The 22,532-nt window shown below is 41.8% G+C and overlaps 1 protein-coding gene and 1 long non-coding RNA gene across 3 annotated transcripts in view; one reads left to right on the top strand and one right to left on the bottom strand.

The window, feature by feature from the left end:
* The window catches only part of usp38 (ubiquitin specific peptidase 38), a 37,885-nt gene that overhangs the window by 3,753 nt on the left and 11,600 nt on the right, over positions 1 to 22,532 (bottom strand). Inside the window, exons 6-10 of the mRNA XM_043674155.2 lie at positions 20,605 to 20,763; positions 9,853 to 10,046; positions 8,361 to 8,454; positions 7,432 to 7,538; positions 2,580 to 3,948 (exon numbers count right to left, since the gene is read on the bottom strand). Of these exons, the coding sequence (XP_043530090.2) occupies positions 2,580 to 3,948; positions 7,432 to 7,538; positions 8,361 to 8,454; positions 9,853 to 10,046; positions 20,605 to 20,763 (1,923 nt within the window). The remainder of the gene's footprint in view (positions 1 to 2,579; positions 3,949 to 7,431; positions 7,539 to 8,360; positions 8,455 to 9,852; positions 10,047 to 20,604; positions 20,764 to 22,532) is intronic.
* Positions 1 to 22,532, top strand: part of LOC122539384 (uncharacterized) — a 50,302-nt gene that overhangs the window by 25,522 nt on the left and 2,248 nt on the right. The gene's annotated exons all lie outside the window — the stretch shown is intronic.

The following is a 22,532-nucleotide window of genomic DNA, read 5'->3' as shown; positions in this document are numbered from 1 at the left end:
GGATTTTAAGAGATCTGGGTGTTCAGTCCATTATTCTCTGAAGTTGGTAACCCGGGTCAGTAGAGTGGTCAAAAAGGCATACGGCTTGCTTTCCTTCATCAGACAGGGTACTGAGTACGAGAGCTGGTAGGCCATGTTACAATTGTATCAGACTTTGGTTCAGCCACATTTGGAACACTGCATACAGTTCTGGTCACCACATTACCAAAAGGATTGGAGAGGGTGCAGAAAAGGTTTACGAGGATGTTGCCTGGTATGGAGGGTGCTAGCTATGAGGGAGGTTAAGTAGATTAGGATTATTTTCATTGGAAAGGAGGAGGTTGAGGGGGGACCTGATTGAGGACTACAAAATCATGAGAGGTGTAGACAGGGTGGATAGCAAGAAACTTTTTCACAGAATGGAGGACTCAATTACTAGGGGTCATGAATTCAAAGTGAGGGGGGAAAGATTAGGGGAGATACGCGTGGAAAGTTCTGCACACAGAGGGTGGTGGGTGCACAGAACGCGTTACCAGCAGAGGTGGTAGGGGCGGGAACGATAGTGTCTTTTAAGATGTATCTAGACAGATACGTGAAGGGGGAGGGAGCAAAGGGATACAGATCCTTAGAAAATAGGTGACAGGTTTAGATGGAGGATCTGGATTGGCGCAGGCTTGGAGGGCTGAAGGGCCCGTTCCTGTGCTGTAATGTTCCTTGTTCTCTTTGTTCTCATTCTCTCAAGAAAATTAGTGTTCCAGATTGTTAAACTTAATGTCTCCTTTAAAACCGTCCCTTATCCTAATCTTTATTTTGCAACCTACATTCCAATTCATGCAAATGAGTTAATTAATTGCACTTTATATTTCTCATTTGTTACTTCCTGGTTTGAACTCTTGTGGTTGGGAGTGGGGTTGGGGGGGGGGGGGGCGGGTGTCAATTTGATTGGCTGAAGAGACTCTGTTGTTTTACACATGCCCTATATAAAAAAAAACTGCATTGTAAGAGATGGCAAATTTAATGGAAAATTCTACTGAGAAAGCAACAACAATCTGTGCATGGTTCCATGAATAGTGAACATCAAAAGTCATTCTTGAAACATTAAGTGCCAAATACATGCGCAACACTGGCTGTTTCCAGGACTCCTAATACACTGATTGTCTGGACACTTCAAATTCATTTTTTTATTGCATCTGATTTTGGAAATTTTATTCATGTTTTGGAGTTGCATGATTGCATGCATTTTGAGATCAAACGAGAAAGCTAGAGTCCTTGATCGTAACAATCCCTTGTGATTTCAAAATTACTGTTCAATGCATTCTCAATTTTTTGAGAGTACATGGACAACTTAGATCAGGCCATGCAGCATCACGCCAGATGGGTAGCCCATGCAGATTCTTCAGTGATGCCACTTGAGCTGACCATTTGGAAGTCCACAAAGGATTCATGCTGATTTCTGTTCCCCCACTGTGAGAAGGCAATTAGTTTTCAATCACTGTCTCTGTGCATCACTGGGTAAAAAACAAAACTCGACAGAGATAAGAGGGAAAAGAGTACTTTTTCTGAACATTCCACAGTTGGAAGTTAACAATCCAATATGTACCACCCGCCCTCAGTCAAATATTGTATAAATTCATCCGCTTGCAGTCATGTGTTAAACTGCTACTGCTTTCTCAACAGTGCCTCCTTGAAGAGTGCAATTCCATCAATGCCAATCACCCTCCAGTATTTCAGCCAAGTAGCTTTTATTCATTTGTGAGTTTTGATTGTGGAGGATGTCACAATTTTGTTCTCATCTAGTGTCCAGACTTCAAAAGTGACTGCTGGGTGGCAGTCAGGAACTTGATTAGCCTCCCCCCACCTACTAACCCAACTGAAGGCAATTTTGCTTTGTCTACTTATACTACAGGCGAGAACAACACAGACCAGAATTTAGGCTTTCAACCTTCCTTATCTGTATGGTTCATTTCTGAAAATATACTGAGTGATTGGGGAGGAAGGCAAAATTAACAGTTGTACAATAAAATTCAAAGTATTTCAATGGTTCGCAGCAAAACTTGAAAATTTAGAGCTTCTCTGGAACTGAACTTGAATTCAGCTGTGATCATTAGAATGAGACTTTGTTTGGTAATTGTAGGGATAGTGAGTTAACTATTTTGGCCTGTGAAAACCAATGGCTGCAGGCCTGCAGTACATCAGTGCTTTTCATTTGGCTTTCACTTACTCATTGACTTACTAAACGTTTGTTAATATACTGGTTTAATACAGGAAGGGGTTCATGAAAGGGAAGGTGTTCTTCTGCTGATTATTCCTGAGAGCACTAATTTTCCAAACACTTCAAATTAATTTTTTTATTGCCTCTGATTTTGGAAATATTATTGATGGTTTGGACTTGGAATTGTATGATTGCATTCATTTTCAGATAAAACCATAAAGCTAACATCCCTGATCATTTCAATACCTCACGATTTCAAAATTACATAAAGGAAGTTAGATCCAGGAATGCTTGCTGCCAATTCTGGGTGCAAAAAGTTTGATAGTATTCCCTTTTCACTGCTGAAATCCCACATCTTGACGAGTACAAAAATTCACCAGGAAAATACCTGTAGATAAAGTTTGTTATCCTTAGTAATTGCATCCATGAGCTCCTTCTGCAGTGGTGGCTCTCCATTTACCCACAGTCCATTTACGGCACTTGGATAGATTCCACAATTAGCACCTTGTTTCTTGTAAAACAAGACATATGCCGTATCCTTAGGAAACTTGCTGGTGATGTTTTGAACAGATTGAAAAGATGTAAAAGTCACTCTGCTGTCGTTGAATAGAAACCACTCCTTTGATGTCTCTTTGCAGTTTGGATCATGCCAAATAACTGAAGTGTTGAACTCATCGTTATCTGTTGCACAACCCTGAGAGGGTAGACCGGCAAGGTCAGCCTTATAGCATAACTGACCCACAGATCCTGAACTGGTGTTTCTGGCATAGCAGTAATAGTGCCCACTCTCAGATGACATTCCAGAATGCACCACAATAGAAGAGAGGAGATAAGATACTGGCTGTGAATCACTTGAGTCAACTGACCCACAGGACTTCAATTTCTTAGGTAGGTTTTCAGCTGAATCAGAAAGCAAGGGTTGGCTGATTGCTGGTGATTTTAAAGATGTTTTTTCAACTGGTAACTGTAAAACAAGAGGAAGTGCCACATCATCTAGAATTTTGCGTCGTATGTGACTCTTCGAATCATATGAAAATCTCAGGAGGGTCAGAATGAGGTATTCAGGTTCATCAACCACCTGCATAATCTTCTGTGCATTTTGCAAAGAGGCACATTTTTCACAGTAATATTTGTTGTCTCCATTCAAAATTTCAGGGGCCAAGAAATAATTTATTAGATGAGGGACAGACTTAGTTTTGTCATTCTGCTCAATGGATTTATTGCTGTGAACGGTGACCAGTTTATCAGATGGCATGGGCGGGCTACAGGAATCTATGGAAGTAATGGACTGTATTGGAAATTTTTGCAGCATTTCACCAGCCATGTCTGATCCGTGTCCAATTTCGTCCACTTGAAGACTATGATTTTCAGGAGGCTCACTGTGAAGTGCATCAGAAACATTTCCAGTACAACATCGAGGTATTGTGCTTTCATAATTGGCTGAGGATAGTGACTGGGTCAATCCAGCCTCTATAACATCTTCAAGGCAAGGTGGAAAGGCTAAAGAAAGATCAGTGAAGGCCTCCTGTTTCTGAGAAGTGCTCTTACAGTTTAAACAACATATAGTGGTTTGGAGTTTGCCTCCAAACATCTTCTCTATTAGAGTTTTCCCATCCTCAACTCTCGGCAGATCTGCTTCAGAGAGAGGTGATATTTCCTCTGGATTCTCTAGAGATTTGCAATCACGAGTCGAAGTGTTACTGCTTTGTGGGGAGTTGCACTGGAGAATTCTATAAGTTTTTTCTTCTTCATGTAACCTGGATAGTGAAGGATAGGAAACAAAGTGATTTACTGGCTACAAAAATTTTCTACTAAACGTGATTCTGATTTAAGTCTATAAATCGACTGTCGTGCAATACTTTGTTTTTAAAGTGCATTAATTTCTCCCACAATGCAATTTAAAATATGGACAGGTAAATTAGTGTATCTTTCCCAAAGCCCTGGTGAAAGAGAGAGTAAGAATGAAATCATTACGAACAATTCACATGTTCAAGAACTAGAGGATACTGAAAGAAATGTCAAGGGGAACAATGACCAAAAGAAAACCTCATATCTGCTATTATCCATAACTACAGGAGTCATCTGGGATATTTTCCTATGCAAGTAATTTTTTTAAAAAACATCTTAGTTGTACTGAAATAAGTATGTAGAATTATAGTTCATACATTGCGAGAGGTACCGTTCTGGAATCTGTTCACAAATGAAAAAGTTGTGCGTTTTAAGTACAGGAAATGTTTGTAGGCCTTTACAATTGTCATCATGTAGGGGATCGTGTTCATACATTTCCCATCCTTTTTCCAAATTTTTAGGAAAGCCAAATACATTTCCTGATGGACTGCAAATGTACTGTTACACAACTGAACACAAGCCAGCCTATCAAGATTACTCACATAAATCAGTGACTACTTTTAAAGAAAAGATGGAAAATAGGGCTACTTTTGTCTTTACCAACACATGTTTAAAAAAAAACTTTATCAACTTATCTTGTTACCTTCAAAATTTATATGCCTGAACACCCTGGCCTCTCAATCTTTACTGCTGCTTTAAAGTTGTGCTATCCAGTTTATATTGCTTCTTCTAATTTTTTCTTTCAAAAATGCATCAGTTCATACTTCTGTACATGTGGTTCCAACAACTGTCATTTCCAAATGCCTGTAATATTTAAATTTGATGCATGTTCTTTCTGTAAAATTCTGGTCCTTCCAGATGTAGAGATAAAAGCAAACTTACCACTTTATAATCAAACATTCACCAACATTAGTTTATGAAAGTAGTACTCTATGATCAAGATGCAAACAAAAAATATCTGACTGTGTCAAGGTTCTACTTGGCAAGCACCATGAAAAATCAAAGGCTCCTATCCTTCGTCAATAGTTGACTTCTCTCAGACGATATAGCTGCACTTAATATCATATATTACAATTATACAAGTAGGATAATAGGCTCAATGCTTGATAACTGAACCAGAAGCTGAAAAATGTGTTGCTGGAAAAGCGCAGCAGGTCAGGGCAGCATCAAAGGAGCAGAAGAATCAACGTTTCAGGCATAAGTACTTCTTCTGAACCAGAAGCTCAGGGGTTCAAGCCCCATTGGCGTGACCTTAGCACACTAGGCTGATCCTTAAGTACATTGACGAAGCTTTGAAATCTTAGGTGTTTTGTATTTGGGACGAGATTAAGATCTCATATCTGCCTTCTCAAATGGATATACAAGATCCCATGACATTACCTGAACAAGCACAGGGGAGCATTCTCAATGTCCTAATCGTTAGTTATCCATCAGCGATCTGGTTACGTATCTATCAATCATGTTTTTAATACCTAGCAAATTAGCTGTCCCATTATAACACAGATTATATTTTAACAGTAATTTCAAAATTGCAAAAATCTTTGGGATGCAATCAAAGATTCACAATGCGAATGTGCTACTTAAATGCTGGCCCATTTTTTCTCTACCAAACTCCGAATATTAAATATGTTTAAGAAATTCAAAATTAAACATCTGTTCTATTCAAGTTAGAAATATGGTTAATTATTTTGTTTAAAGATTGTTGTAAAATTAAGTAATGTTATGTATGGAGGTTATTTCCTGACAGACAGATATAAGAACAACCTGATCTAACCAGCTTCAAATGCTTAATTTCCTCCATTTTATGATCAAGCCGGTTGGTTAAATACTAACCAATTCAATGTTCAGCATTCACAACTCTTCTGATAATAAAGTAACACATGTCAGCTGATTGCAAGATGTGACATTGTCTGTACAAAAGAAGATGGTTGCAGTCTTTGGAGGTCAATCAGTTTGGTCCCTATCGCGCTTTTGCTACATGGATTTCTCAGGGTAGTGTCCTAGGCACAACCATTTTCAACTGTTACATCAATAACCTTCCAAGGTTAGAAGGTCAGAAAACCTTGTTTGATGGTCGATTCATGTTTAGTGACTTTCATAACTCCTAATCAATGTGTGCAGTAAGACCTGACCAACCTTCAGGCACGGAATGATAAATGCACTAACTGAAAATAGATTAAGACGACAGCTCACCTTCACGGGGCAATTAGGAATGGGACTTTTCAGGCAATGACCAGCTCACATGAAAGAAAGGGCCAAATTAATCTACAATGGCACCAAATTGTCAAACATCATCCCTGTATCTTCACCATTGAGGAGTGGAAAGCAATAACTAGTGACTAGAAGTTTAACTAGACAAACTATATCAACACGGAGTACAAAGGTTAGGTGGTGGTTGATTACCCTGTAACAATGATTAATCTCTGTCTTGTCACAGAGTCTTGATGAATTAAAAGATTCAAGACAGGTTGGTGTTTTAGGCTTTCACTTAAAATAGAGGAGGCCACAGTGCTAACCTGGATAAAAAGTATACTAAATTGAAAAGAGTCAGTCAGGGTCTTCCCAACACAATGACTGTATCAGTGTCACTTCCTGCTCTCACCTGGAATCGGAAACATTAATCCATTTTGCTAGCAATTTCCACCTTTCTCTGACACACTCCTTCCTTTTCACAACTACTCTGACCCCACTTCTTTGAATAAGCTACTAAATATTCATTATAAGCCCATCAACTCTCACAGCTACCTTTGCTACACTTGCTGACATCCCGTTTCCTATAAGGACTCCATTCTATCCTCTACTGTCATTGATTGGGCCCTGGAACAAGGGACATTCAACATAAAGCAAAAAAAAAAAGCAGATAGAATTAGGAGCTGTGCAGTAGCCACAGTAACACTTTTTATTCGGAGGGAATGAGATAAATTGAAGGAGAAACTGTTAATTGAGAGAACAAGTTCAGCCAGGTGGATAAAAGTGGTGGTAGATTGGGATTGTTTGGGTCTTCTGGTGAGAGAAGGTGGCGTTGAAACATTTAACATTTATATTGAAGAGAAGGCAGTTCAGGAAACTTGACACAATATAGAGCATCAGAAGGATCACAGACATAGGAGACTGGATACAGGAGAAAAAAAACTGTCAAGATCGGTGAAAATAATCTCAGTGGGGCTGTTACAGGCTGAAAAGATAGGTCGACCAGCATAGTCACATTGTAGATTTTGGAAAAGAGATAGACTATGGCTGTTCAAGGTTAGGGGTCTAGGAGGTAGTAACCGGTGGAGAAAAGTTCTTTAGAGAAAGGGGAGGTCAGTAACAGTCCTGGAAACAATGGCTTGATGTTCACTGATGGGTTTATAATCCAGAGGGAGGTAGATGCCGTGTTTAAGAGTGTGTACCTATCCAGGAGGAACCGGAGGTATTCAGAACAGTCTTGCTGGGATCCAGGCGTGAACCATGGTGGTCTTGATTCTTCAAAGAAGCTCTGTGGAGCATACGCTGCTCTCTGTTGACAGGAATGGAAACTGCATTGAATTATTTCACATCAATTGAAGTAAGGAGAAAACTAAACATCCAGAAATGTTGCTATTTTTGTAATATTTGTTCTTTCCAATTGCGACAAACCATAGGTAAATTTGCAAATGCACTTTAAGAATGCATAAAATCAACTGCAATGAATTTGAAAATATAAATTCTATTAATATTTTAGTGCCAAACATTTTTTCTGCAAACATCAGTTTTTAAATATGTTTGTAAAATTTCCAAAGTTGGCAACAAAGAATTAACAACAACTAAATTTAGCAATCTAGATTGAATCAAACAGTTGATTTAGGAGCAAATGCCTGAACCTATCTGTATCACAGTTTTCTGATGTTAAGAACACAACTATATCAAGCTGCATGTGCAACAATTTCTCAAAGTATTTCAAAATAAAGTAACTTCCAATATCAGTGTCCCAAGTGTGTTTCAAAGGCTGGGCGAAGCACTTTCAATAAATTGGTCCATACTATAGACAAAATACTGCAGTGCTTTGCCATTATCTTTTGCAGGATGGCTGACCAGGTATCTTCCACTCAGTGTCCGCCATCAGGCATTCTGGAATAAATTTGCTAATATACCTGCTTGCCCAAATTACAAAAGCACTTTCTATGGGCAAACATGCCTTGGCACAGGGCCAGATCTTCTAGATTCTGATCAAGAAAGAGACACCACAACTGTATCACAAGATCTTTTTCCAAGTTCAATATTAATGTCAAAGACTTTGCTAAAAACTCATCACATTAAATTGTAAATGTTACCAAGAGTAGTTTTTCTAAAAAGAAAGTACCTGAGTGTGAGCCAGAAAGGCAAAGAGAAGTTGCAGCTTTCTCATCAAAGAACGAGCCCCATTTAGATTCAGTGATAAAACAGACCTTCTGAAACTGAAGGAAGTTTATTTTAATGTTTTTAAAATAACTTTTGAAACATGCCTTCTAAATAAAGTAGTAGTTAATAAACAGAGGTTATTTGCTATTTTTACAGTTTTTTAAATTCATTCAAGGGATGAGAGGACACTGGCTACACTAGCCTTTATAATTTATTCACAATTTGGTCAGACCAATTAAGAATGGCAGATTTCATTTCCTAAAGGACATGATTGAACCAGTTGGGCTTTTCCATCATCAAAAGTGGTCGACATTAAGCTAGCTCTTCTATTTCAGATTTTCACTGAATTCAAATTTCACCATCTTCCAAGGCGCGATTAAAACCTATGTCCCAAGAATATTACTATCTGGGTCCTGGATTACTAGTAAAGTGACATCACCACTATACCAACACCGCCCTTGAGAGATTTTTTTTAAGTTTCTCTTAGAAAAGCTGAAGAAAGGTTCAATAATTTCATTAAACACTGATCAAAACCATATGATTGTGGTTATACTACAACTACCACAACTTGCATTCATGGTGAACAGCTTGAAGTTCTTTTATGAACCATACACCTTTTTATGTAAAAATTGCTCGAGATAGGAGTGTTGCAGGCAACACCAGCATGAATGCATTTTCTCTAATTGTCCTTGAGTAGATGGTGGTCAACTTCCCACAACTGTGTGGCTTACAAGGCAAAGGTCAAGTAAGAGTCAACCATATATCTGTGAAGTCACATAAAGGCCACACTGAGTAAGGAAGTAGATTTCTTCCCCATAGGACATTATTAATAAACCAGATGGGCATTATGACAATCTGACAATTTTATGATTATTAGTAAAAATTTGAATTTTATTCCAAATTTATCAATTGCCTTTAAGGTTCTCCCAGCTGCAATGATAGGATCTGAACTCAAGATTCTGGAGCATTCATCTGGGGCTCTGTAACTAGCCCAGTAACTCTACAATTATGCGATTGCCCTTTAAAGTCAGGCTGAATTCAGCAACTAATGAGTTCTGCACATTAAGTTATTCTTATAATTAGAGAAAGCTGAAACAATCTCCTTTCCTCTATTATTAAAAATCACAGAAAGGCTTCTAAGATATCTAACATGGCATAGTCTATCTGAATGACTTTCAAAACACTGCACTCAACAGGAATCGATCTATCGTGAATGTATTCTATGTAGGCTCTTGCAGGTGGGGCGTTCTAAATTACTCACATAATTTTGCCACATTAATAGGAATACACACCAAAAATAATTTTGCACTGTGCAAAAATAACAATATAATTGGGTATTGAATCTCCACATTTGAGTCCACTTGTTTATACATTTACAATTAGGTTGAACTTAGTATAGTTAAGTATTGAAACCTTTGTTCCTCAGTAACATTGAAGCAAATTCCATCACTTACTCCGTAGCCATAAATAATGCTTGAATGACACTGTTCATATAGCACGTATTGCCCAGGTTTATTAACCCAGTTTTCCCAGTTTCAGATTTTCCTGAAAGCCTCGATAAACAAGATGCCAAAGAATTTGAGTGCGATGTCCAGGCACTTTGATTAAGAGTCATCTTCATTTTTTCTTCGGAAGGTTTTGGCAATTCCTAAAACACCAATTTATATTTTGTTATCTATCAACTTATATACAACCTCAATTTACTGTATGGTAACAAAAACACAGAATTCAGAAAAACACTGACAGTTGAGCAACAGATAAACACAAATAAACTAATGACAATGCCAACAGGAAGGTACAAATGAAAATGAGCAAGCTAAACTGGTAACAAGGTTGTAGACTGTCAGTGACGGTGACTTAGGAGGAGATTAACAGCACTGAGTAAAGAAAGAAAAACTTAGTCCCTGAGCACTTTTTTCCTATAAAAATAAGTTTGAAAGATATTTCCAGCACAATTAAATTTATTCATAATAATAAGTGGAATATTTCTTGCTTTATTTTATGACAATTAGTTGGGGAATGATTAGTGCATCAGTGGCATCATTACTATAATTAGAATTGATTTTATAGTCTCAGCAAACTTCAGATCAAAATGACAAAGAATTCATGTAAAGCTAGTCTATACAGCAACAAGCAGATTGTACATATTTTCTTTATGTCAGAGGATTTGAATAATTCCTTATCGGTCCCGGTGCAGCTCTACCTGTATACAGGTATGTGGTTGGCATAGTGGAGGTAGAGGAAACGCAAATTTTGATTTTTATTCAGTTTGAAAGAATGTGGCCATTTAAAGACAACTCATCACAATTTGTGGAGGTATGGCAAGATTTCTTACGGAGGTTCAAAAGGATATGCCAACACATTAGCAGTTTACCTTTGAAGGGACAGAGTGTAATGAGGGAAATGTCAGGTGTGGATGAATTAAAAGAAAATCCAATATCAAAACAGCTATAAAACAAGAACTGCATGGGCAGCAAACCCAGCCAAAAATCCTCTTTAGCGACTAAATAGGATCAAAAGAGAAGTAAAATCCTCAAATCATACAAATTCACATCACAGGAGGTAGTCATTCAGTTCAGGGTACCAGTGCTGACTTGAAAAAAGCAGTTGTACTTAGTCCCACATACTGTAACAGTGTAAATTTGCCACTCTGAAGAACACCTCAGGTGAAGACAGGTGTGGTAGAGTAGTGGTTATGTTACTGAACTAACAATCCAGAGGCCTGAACATAATGATCCAGAGACGTGCCATCACAACAGGGAAATTTAAATTAGTTTAATTAAATAAAATCTGGAATAAACATTTAGTATTCATGATGATAACCATGATTATCATGAAAATCCATCTGGTTCGCTAATGTCCTTTACGACAGGAAACCTGTAACCCTTACATTTAGCTCCAGATTCAAGCCAGTGGAATTTTTCTTAAGCGCCCACGAAATTGAGAATGCACTTCAGCTGCATTAACCCATTAATCAGCAATTCAAGAAAGGAAGGACAATTAGGGATAAGCAATAAGTGTCTGGATTGCCAGTTGTACTCTCATCCTATGAATGACTGAAAACAAATTTTCTTTTTAAAATTATTTATGGAATCACTCCCATTCAGCTGTTAACATTTTTTTTAGATAAGGGCATCCATTGCTGGCACGTGTGAAATATGACAGAACTGAAAAGCATTATTGGTTGCAAGATTTTTTTGAATGATAGATACATGTTCTAAATTCCCAATGTGAGAACATCTAATACGGTTTTACTTACATAGTGTTTATGAACTCAGAACAACCAACCTAAAGTCCAAGTGCTTTTCTTAAGCCCAAGTCTTTGTCTTACTTTCACAGCTTAATTTACATAAATAGCGCAATGTTTGAATTCTCTACAAAAACACCAGGACTAACTTGGGCCCTGAGAAACAGCACAGAAACAGACTCTTCGGTCCAACTCGTCCATGCCGACCAGATATCCCAACCTAATCTAATCACATTTGCCAGCACTTGGCCCATACCCCTCTAAACCCTTCCTATCCATACACCCATCCAGATGCCTTTTAAATGTTATAATTGTACCAGCCTCCATCACTTCCTCTGGCAGCTCATTCCACACATACATCACCCTCTGCGTGAAAAAGTTACCCCTTAGGTCCCTTTTAGATCTTTCCACTCTCACCCTAGGCCTATGCCCTCTAGTTCTGGACTCCCCGACGCCGGGGAAAAGACTGTCTATTTATCCTATCCATGCCCCTCATGATTTTATCAACCTCTATGAGGTCATCCCTCAGATTTCGACGCTCCAGGGAAAACAGCCCCAGCCTATTCAATCTCTCCCTATAGCTCAAATCCTCCGACATGGCAACATCCTTGTCAATCTTTTCTGAACCCTTTCAAGTTTCATAACATCCTTTTGATGGGAAAGAGAACAGAATTGCACACAATATTCCAAAAGTGGCCTAACCAATGTCCTGCACAGCCGCGACATGGCCTCCCAGCTCCTATACTCAATGCTCTGACCAATAAAGGAAATCATACCAAACGCCTTCTTCACTATCCTATCTACCTGCGACTCTACTTTCAAGGAACTCTGAACCTGCATTCCAAGGTCTCTCTGTTCAGCAACACTCCCCAGGACCTTACCATTAAGTCATAGTCATAGAGATGTACAGCATGGAAACAGATCCTTCGGTCCAACTCGTCCATACCAACCAGATATCCCAAACAATCTAGTCCCACCTGCCAGCATCCGGCCCACATCCCTCCAAACCCCTCTCATTCATGTACCCATCCAGGTGCCTTTTAAATGTTGCAATTATACCAGCCTCCACTACAACCCCCTGCAGCCCATTCCACACATGTTCCACTCCCTGCACGAAAAAGCTGCCCCCCAGATATTCCCTATATCCCTCTCCTCTCACCCCAAACCCATGCCCTGTAGTTCGGGACTCCCCTACCCAGGAGTCCCTGTCTATCGATTACATCCGCGCCTCTCATGATTCTACAAACCTCCGCAAGGTCGCTCCTCAGCCTCCAATGTTCCAGGGAAAACAACCCCAGCCTGTTCAACCTCTTCCCATTGCTGAAATCCCCCAATCCTGGCAACATCCCCGCAAATCCCTTCCAAACCCCTTCAAGTTTCACAACATCTTTCCGATAGGAAGGAGACCAGAACTGCATGCAACACCACAACAGTGGTCCAACCAATGCCGTGCACAGTCACAACACAACCCCCCAACTTTTGTACTCAATACTCTGACCAATAAAGGAAAGCATACCAAATGCATTCCTCACTATCCTATCTACTTGCGACTCCACTTTCAAGGAGCCATGAACCCGCACTGCAAGGTCTCTTTGCTCAGAAACATTGCCAGGACCTTCCCATTAAGTGTATAAGTCCTGCTAAGATTTGATTTCCCAAAATGCAGCACCTCGCATTTAACTAAATTAAACTCCACCTGCCACTTCTCAGCCCATTGGCCCATTTGATCAAGATCCCGTTGTAATCTGAGGTAACCGTCTTTGCTGTTCAAAACACCTCCAATTTTGGTGTCATCTGCAAACTTACTAACTATATCGCTTATGCTCATATCCAAATCATTTATATAAATGACGAAAAGTAATGGACCCAGCACTCCACTGGTCACAGGCCTCCAGTCTGAAAAACAACCCTCCCCCACCACCCTCTGTCTTCTACCTTTGAGCCAGTTCTGTATCCAAATGGCTAGTTCTCCCTATATTCCATGAGATTTCACCTTGCTTTGGAGTCAAACCAGTCTCCTATGGGGAATCTTGTCGAATGACTTACTGTAGTCCATATAGATCACATCTACCACTCTGCCCTCATCAATCCTCTTTGTTACTTCTTCAAAAAACTCAATCAAGTTTGTGAGACATGATTTCCCACGCACAAAGCCATGCTGACTATCCCTAATCAGTCCTTGCCTTTCCAAATACATGTATATCCTGTCACTCAGGATTCCCTCCAACAACTTGCCCATCACCAACATCAGACTCACTGGTCTATAGTTCCCTGGTTTGGCCTTACCACCCTTCTTTAACAGTGGCACCACGTTAGACAACCTCCAGTCTTCCAGCACCTCACCTGTGACTATCGATGATACAAATATCTCAACAAGGGGCCCAGCAATCACTTCCCTAGCTTCCTACAGAGTTCTAGGGTACACCTGATCAGGTTCTGGGGATTTATCCACTTTTATGCGTTTCAAAACATCCAGCACTTCCTCCTCTGTAATATGGACATTTTCCCAAGATGTCCCCATCTATTTCCATACATTCTATGTTTTCCAGGTCCTTTTTCTCAGTAAACACTGATGCAAAATACACATTTAGTACCTCCCCTATCTCCTGCAGCTCCACACAAAGTCTGCCTTGCTGATCTTTGAGGGGCCCTATTCTCTTTCTAGTTACCCTTTTGTCCTTAATAGATTTGTAAAAACCCTTTGGATTCTCCTTAACTCTTATTTGCCAAAGCCATCTCAGTCCCCTTTTTGCCCTCCTTATTTCTCTCAAGTATACTCCTACTTCCTTTATACTCTTCTAAGGATTCACTCGATCTATCCTGTCTATACCTGACATATGCTTCCTTCTTTTTCTTAAACAAACCCTCAATTCCTTTGGTCATCCAGCATTCCCTACACCTACCAGCCTCGCCTTTCACCCTAACAGGAATATACTTTCTCTGGATTCTCGTTATCTCATTTCTGAAGGCTTCCCATTTGCCAGCCGTCCCTTTACCTGCAAACATCTGCCCCCAATCAGCTTTTGAAAGTTCTTGCCTAATACCGTCAAAATTGGCCTTTCTCCAATTTAGAACTTCAACTTTTCCTTTTCCATCATTATTTTAAAACTAATTGAATTATGGTTGCTGGCCCCAAAGTGCTCCCCCACTGACACCTCAGTCACCTGCCCTGCCTTATTTCCCAAGAGTAGGTCAAGTTTTGCATTTTCTCTAGTAGGTACATACACACACTGATTCAGAAAATCTTCTTTAACAAACTTAACAAATTCCTCTCCATCTAAACCCTTAACACAATGGCAGTCCCAGTCGATGTTTCAAAAGTTAAAATCCCCTACCATAACCACCCTATTATTCTTAGCAATAACTGAAATGTCCTTACAAATTTGTTTCTCAATATCTCTCTGACTATTAGAGGGTCAATAATACAATCCCAATAAAGTGATCACCCCTTTCCTATTTCTCAGTTACACCCAAATAACTTCCCTGCATGTATTTCCAGGAATATCCTCCCTCAGTACAGCAGTAATGCTATCCCTTATCAAAAACACCACTCCTCCTCCTCCTCTCTTGCCTCCCTTTCTGTCCTTCCTGTAGCATTTGTATCCTGGAACATTAAACTGCCAGTCCTATCCATCCCGAAGCTATGTGCCTGTAATTACTATGATATCCCAGTCCCGTGCTCCTAACCATGCCCTGAGTTCATCTGCCTTCCCTGTTAGGCCTCTTGCATTGAAATAAATGCAGTTTAATTTAATCAGTCATACCTTGCTCTCTGCTTTGTCCCTGCCTGCCCTGACTGTTTGACTTGCTTCTGTTCTCAACTGTATCAGTCTCAGGATTGATGTCTTTCCTCACTATCTCCCTGAGTCCCACCCCCCACCTTACTACTTTAAATCTTCCCGAGCAGCTATAGCAAATCCCCCTGCCAATATATTAGTCCCCTTAGTCCTGCTAAGATTTGCTTTCCCATTTATCGACATTAAATTCCACCTGTCACTTCTCAGCCCATTGGCCCATCTGATCAAGAGCTGAAAATGTGTTGCTGGAAAAGCGCAGGTCAGGCAGCATCCAGGGAACAGGAGAATCGACGTTTCGGGCATAAGCCCTTCTTCAGGGATGAGGAAAGTTTGTCCAGCAGGCTAAGATAAAAGGTAGGGAGGAGGGACTTGGGGGAGGGGCTTCGGAAATGTGATAAGTGGAAAGAGGTCAAGGTGAGGGTGATAGGTCAGACTGGGGTGGGGGCGGAGAGGTCAGGAAAAAGATTGCAGGTTAGGAAGGCGGTGCTGAATTCGATGGAATTGACTGAGACAAGGTGGGGGGAGGGGAAATGAGGAAACTGGAGAAATCCGAGTTCATCCCTTGTGGTTGGAGGGTTCCTAGGCGGAAGATGAGGCGCTCTTCGCCCCTTCGCCGATCGCCATCACCACGCCCGCCCCTTCGCCGATCGCCATCACCACACCTGCCCCTTCGCCGATCACCATCACCACGCCCAACCCCGCCCCCATGCCGATCTCCGTCCCCGCCCCCAGGCCTAACCCCGCCCCCACATCCAGCTTCAGCCCCACACCAGGTCCTAGCTCCCAGCCCTGCCGAGTTTTCACAATCCCTCCAGACCTATCCCTCTCTGAGGATGAAAGATCAGTCCTCAGCAGAGGCCTCACCTTCATTCCCCTAAGCTCTCGGATTAATGAGTTCAACATACGGCGTGACATCGAACAATTCTTCCGCTGCCTTCGCCTCCGCGCCTACTTCTTCAACCAAGACTCTCGCCCACCCTCTGACGACCCCTTCTCACGCCTCCAACACACCCCATCCACCTGGACACCCCGTGCTGGCCTCCTACCTGCCCTCGACCTCTTCATAGCCAACTGCCGCCGCGATATTAACCGCCACCTGAACTCCCCCACCCCTTTCACCCACTCCAACCTCTCACCCTCGGAATGCGCAGCCCTCCACTCCCTCCGTTGCAACCTCAACCTCACTATCAAACTAGCAGACAAGGGAGGCGCGGTAGTAGTTTGACGCACTGACCTTTACACCGCTGAGGCCAAACGCCAGCTCGCAGATACCTCCTCCTACCGTCCCCTTGACCATGACCCCACCCCCCACCACCAAACCATCATCTCCCAGACCATCCATAACCTCATCACCTCGGGGGATCTCCCATCCACCGCCTCCAACCTCATAGTCCCACAACCCCACACCGCCCGTTTCTACCACCTGCCCAAAAATCCACAAACCTGACTGCCCCGGCCGACCAATTGTCTCCACCTGCTCCTGCCCCACCGAACACATCTCCGCATACCTTGACACCGTCCTGTCCCCCTTAGTCCAGGAACTCCCCACCTACATTCGGGACACCACCCATGCCCTCCACCTGCTCCATGATTTTCGCTTCCCCGGTCCCCAACGCCTTATTTTCACCATGGACATCCAGTCCCTGTACACCTCCATCCCCCATCACGAAGCCCTCCGCTTCTTCCTTTCCCGCCGTACCGACCAGTACCCTTCCACTGACACCCTCCTTCGACTGACTGAACTGGTCCTCACCCTGAACAACTTCTCTTTCCAATCCTCCCACTTCCTCCAAACGAAAGGAGTAGCCATGGGCACCCGCATGGGCCCCAGCTATGCCTGCCTCTTCGTAGGATATGTGGAACAATCCATCTTCCGCAACTACACTGGCCCCACCCCCCACCTTTTCCTCCGCTACATCGATGACTGTATCGGCGCCGCCTCGTGCTCCCACGAGGAGGTTGAACAGTTCATCCACTTCACCAACACCTTCCACCCCAACCTCAAATTCACCTGGACAGTCTCAGATTCCCCCCTCCCCTTCCTCGACCTTTCTATTTCTATCTCAGGCGACCGAATCAACATCTACTACAAACCGACCGACTCCCACAGCTACCTGGACTACACCTCCTCCCACCCTGCACCCTGTAAAAACGCCATCCCATTCTCCCAATTCCTTCGTCTCCGCCGCATCTGCTCCAAGGAGGACCAGTTCCAAAAACGTACAACCCAGATGGCCTCCTTCTTCAAGCATCGCAATTTCCCCCCCCGACGTGGTCGACGATGCCCTCCACCGCATCTCTTCCACTTCCCGCTCCTCCGCCCTCGAGCCCCGCCCCTCCAACCGCCACCAGGACAGAACCCCACTGGTCCTCACCTACCACCCCACCAATCTCCATGTACAGCGCATCATCCGCCGTAATTTCTGCCACCTCCAAACGGACCCCACCACCAAGGATATATTTCCCTCCCCACCCCTATCAGCATTCCGTAAAGACCACTCCCTCCGTGACTCCCTCATCAGATCCACACCCCCCCCACCAACCCAACCTCCACTCCCGGCACCTTCCCCTACAACCGCAGGAGGTGCAAGACTTGCGCCCACACCTCACCCCTCACCTCCCTCCAAGCCCCCAAAGGAAACTTCCATATCCGCCACAGATTCACCTACACCTCCACACACATCATCTATTGCATCCTCTGCACCCGATGTGGCCTCCTCTATATTGGGAAACAGGCCGCCTATTTGCGGAGCGTTTCAGAGAACACCTCTGGGACACCCGGACCAACCAACCCAACCACCCTGTGGCTCAACACTTCAACTCCCCCTCCCACTCCACCAAGGATATGCAGGTCTTTGGACTCCTCCATCGCCAGACCACAACAACACGATGGTTGGAGGAAGAGCGCCTCATCTTACGCCTAGGAACCCTCCAACCACAAGGGATGAACTCGGATTTCTCCAGTTTCCTCATTTCCCCTCCCCCCACCTTGTCTCAGTCAAATCCATCAAATTCAGCACCGCCTTCCTAACCTGCAATCTTCTTCCTGACCTCTCCGCCCCCACCCCAGTCTGACCTATCACCCTCACCTTGACCTCTTTCCACCTATCACATTTCCGAAGCCCCTCCCCCCTACCTTTTATCTTAGCCTGCTGGACAAACTTTCCTCATTCCTGAAAAAGGGCTTATGCCCGAAACGTCGATTCTCCTGTTCCCTGGATGCTGCCTGACCTGCTGCGCTTTTCCAACAACACATTTTCAGCTCTGATCTCCAGCATCTGCAGACCTCACTTTCTCCATCTGATCAAGATCCTGTTGTGTATTCGGAGGTAACCTTCTTTGCTGTCCACTACACCTCCACTTTTGGTGTCGCCTGCAAACTTACTAACTATACCTCTTATGCTCATATCCAAATAATTTATATAAATAACAAAAAGTAGTGGACCCAGCACCAATCCTTGTGGCACGCCACCGGTCACAGGCCTGGTGTACCCTAGAACTCTGTGGGAAGCTAGGGAAGTGATTGCTGGGATCATTGTTGAGATATTTGTATTGTGGCACAGGTGAGGTACCAGAAGACTGGAGATTGGCTAATGTGGTACCATTACTTAAGAAAGGTGGTAAGGACAAGCCAGAGAACTATAGATTGGTGAGCCTGACCTCGGTGATGGACAAGTTGTTGGAGGGAATCCTGAGGGACAGGATTTACATGTATTTGGAAGGCAAAGACTGATTAGGAATAGATAACATGGCATTGTCTGTGGGAAATCATTTCTCACAAACTTGATTGAGTTTTTTGTAAAAGTAACAGAGGCTTGATGAGGGCAGAGCCGTGGATGTGGTGTATATGGACTTCAGTAAGGCGTTCAACAAGGTTCCCCATGGGAGAATGGTTAGCAAGGTGAGATCTCATGGAATATAGGGAGAACTAGCCATTTGGATACAGAACTGACTCAAAAGGTAGAAGACAGAGGGTGATAGTGGAGTTTTTTCTTTAAACCAGACTGGAGACCTGTGACCAGTGGACTGCCACAAGGATCAGCGCTGGGTCCTCTACTTTTCGTCATTTATATCAATGTTTGAATGTGAGCATAAGAGGTACAGTTAGTAAGTTTGCAGATGACACCAAAATTGGAGGTGTAGCGGACAGCGAGGAAGGCTCAAAACATTCACCTATCTTGCTTTCCCACATGCTGACCTGTACATATTTCACCATTTGCTTTAGTTCAGGTGCTGCACAACTTAAATGAGTAATGCATGAGCATTCCAAATGTAGATATATTTCTATATCATAGGTTTGAAAAGCATTTTTTTTATAAACATGTAGTGATGATATGAATTGCACTATTACATCATGTGCAGTGAATAGAGATTAAAAGTGAAATATGATTCTTGGATTTTCATTTTGGCCAATCTCACCACAAAGTAGAACAGATAGGCACTGGGACAATTGCAATTAATTTCCATTACCTTCCATGAAGCCGCTGGTTGATTTGGTTGTGACTTAATGGTATTAGGGTGGTGTTCCAGCTGTCATTCTTTGATGCGTTTGAACCTTCAAACCGAATGAGGGAGGCATAGATTATTCACTTTTGGGCCTAATGAGGACCTTAAATAGCCCTTAGTGACCCATTAAGGGACACATCTTACTGCTACTGGTATTTTTACCTATGGTGGGGGAATGATTCAAATAGGACATCCAACAGCATTGGCTGCATAGACTGGTGTTAGGCAAAGTGGGGAAGGGGAAAATGGACAACCTTCACTGTGGGACATATCAGGACAGATGTTACAAAGATCATACTCACTTTAACATGCTCCCCAGCCTCTCAAACACTATCTCATCACCTTTAACCCTTCTCCAAGACTCCCAACCCTGAGCTTGTTGGGCATTTTGGCATGGGGGAACTGCCTGTGCTCCAACTGGTTCTGAAAGGACTACAGAACTGCTGGCCAATTAGATTAGTCAACAGGTACCTTGAGGTAGGAATGCCCCTACTTCGGGACAGAAGTTTTACCTGAAGCAGTTATTAAATGAACGGTGGAGTCAGGTGGGTGGGTTGGCTCCCCACTGATCTTTTAGCTGGAAAGAGAATATGGATCATAGCATCTGTTAAAATTCAGCCAGAAATGTTTCCCATTATTAGCTCTCAGATTCTTACCTTAATGGCTTCAATGATAGGTTCGTAGAGATCAGGGAACCCAGAATACTGATACATCATACAATGTACCAACTCAGTCAACTGCATGAGGAAGATTTTACTGGTAGGTGAATCTTCATCTTTCAAGAACTGAACTAGTTTTATAATATGAGGAACAATCTGTGGAGAGATTATGGAATGTCACATGTAAAATGTCATCATATGTGAAAATACAACATTTCTCTTGATTATCCTGGTAATCAATTGAGATGTGTTTATTATTTTCCTTCTAATAGCTTAAATTTGTTATTTCTAACACCACAACATCTTGCTTGCCATCAGGACAATGCTCCAGGTAGATTTTCTATGTACCCTGGATCTGATAATATCTCTTCCGAAAGCTTTCTGATGCTGACTTCCAATTCCAATTTTCATCCTGTTGTAGATTGGAAATGCAACTCCCAAACAACTGGCTCAAACATAGACAGGATTACCATTTTCGAATTTACCGTGACTTTACCACTGCTGCTCGAAAATCCAGTAAACCTTGTCAGGTGATCCAGTCATCCATTTGTCATCTTAGGTGGATTGTCAAAGCCCTGAGTGACTACTCATAACTCAGTCACAAGCTTATCATCATGTATCAATCAACAGTTTTCATGCTAACCTTGGTTTTCTCTGAGCTTCTGGACTTTAATGTTGGAGCCAAAGTGGCTCCAGTGTTTTTACCTAGGTTATACTCTGTTGTACTCAACCAGGCCTGTCATCACCTGCAATAAACCAAACTTTTAAACACAGGAAGGAACTGATGTGAAGAATCACATTAAGCACGAGTCCCAAATAAAGACTTTAGTATGCTGACAAGGTCAAAGACGTATCAATGTTGAAATTTCTTGTTTCTAATGATTAACTCAGAGGCTTTTTCTTTACAGTGATTTAATAAATTTGGAAAAGAACATCACCTATTCCAACTTGCATTAAATGCAAGATTGGAACTTGTTTTTCTTCAATTTGGAATGTAATTTCATTAACAGGGTGTAAATATGAAATAATTGATTGACTGTAAATATGGAATAATTTATTCATAGTTATTTAACTTTGCCTATTTGTGTAATGCTAGTTGCAGCATGATTGCTGTGCTTACCTACAAATTACTCACTTGTATTCAAAAATAATAATCTTAGCATGTCATGTGCTTTGAGGTATTCTAAAATAAAACAACAAAGGAACATTCATACACGTTTTATTTAAATTATTTAAAATGGAGCAAATTTCAGGGAAAAAGAAAATTGTTTTTACATGTTCAAATTTAAATCATCCTGTAGTTCAGACAAATGACAATGTTAAGCCAATTCTTTCTCTTTACAAATGCTTCTGAACCAGTTATGTTTTTCTATGATCTGTCTACGTTTTATAATTTTGTCCAGAACATTTTTGAAGAGCATAATAAAAAAGCAAGTTTAAATAAAATCAAGGATGCCATTCAAGTTGATCTGTCAAAGCTCATCTTAGAATTTCAATTACAGCACCCAATCTTATTTTGCTGCCTTATTTTTGTTTCAATGACAAGGCAGATTATTCCAAAAGTATACCACTGAATAAAGTCCTCCTTCAAACTAATTTTAAAGTTTCCTTCTTACTAATTTTAGGTCTTTTAGTCTTATACTGATTACCGTGAGGAAAAGTTCTTGATAAACTGTTCCTATGTCAATTTAATTTTTTGCATAGTTCCAAAAAGTTCCTGCTAACCATCTATCTTAACTTCGAGACTGTTGAACTTGACTATCTAAATCTTCATGAATGCTCACCTCCTATACATGTGGAGTCACTCTTCACCTCACACTCTGTAATATCTAACTGCATCTCAAATGCATCCCAAATTCAGATGGTATTTTTCTTTTGAAGTGTGGATAACCAGAACTTAGCACAGTGTTAACAATCTGAACTGT

Source organism: Chiloscyllium plagiosum, unplaced genomic scaffold (genome assembly GCF_037043375.1).
Source record: "Chiloscyllium plagiosum isolate Xiang-an unplaced genomic scaffold, Cpla_swu_hap1 HiC_scaffold_36, whole genome shotgun sequence".
In the NCBI taxonomy this organism is placed as follows: domain Eukaryota; kingdom Metazoa; phylum Chordata; class Chondrichthyes; order Orectolobiformes; family Hemiscylliidae; genus Chiloscyllium; species Chiloscyllium plagiosum.
Note: the sequence above shows the minus strand (reverse complement) of the source record. Positions and strands in the feature narration are given on the sequence as shown.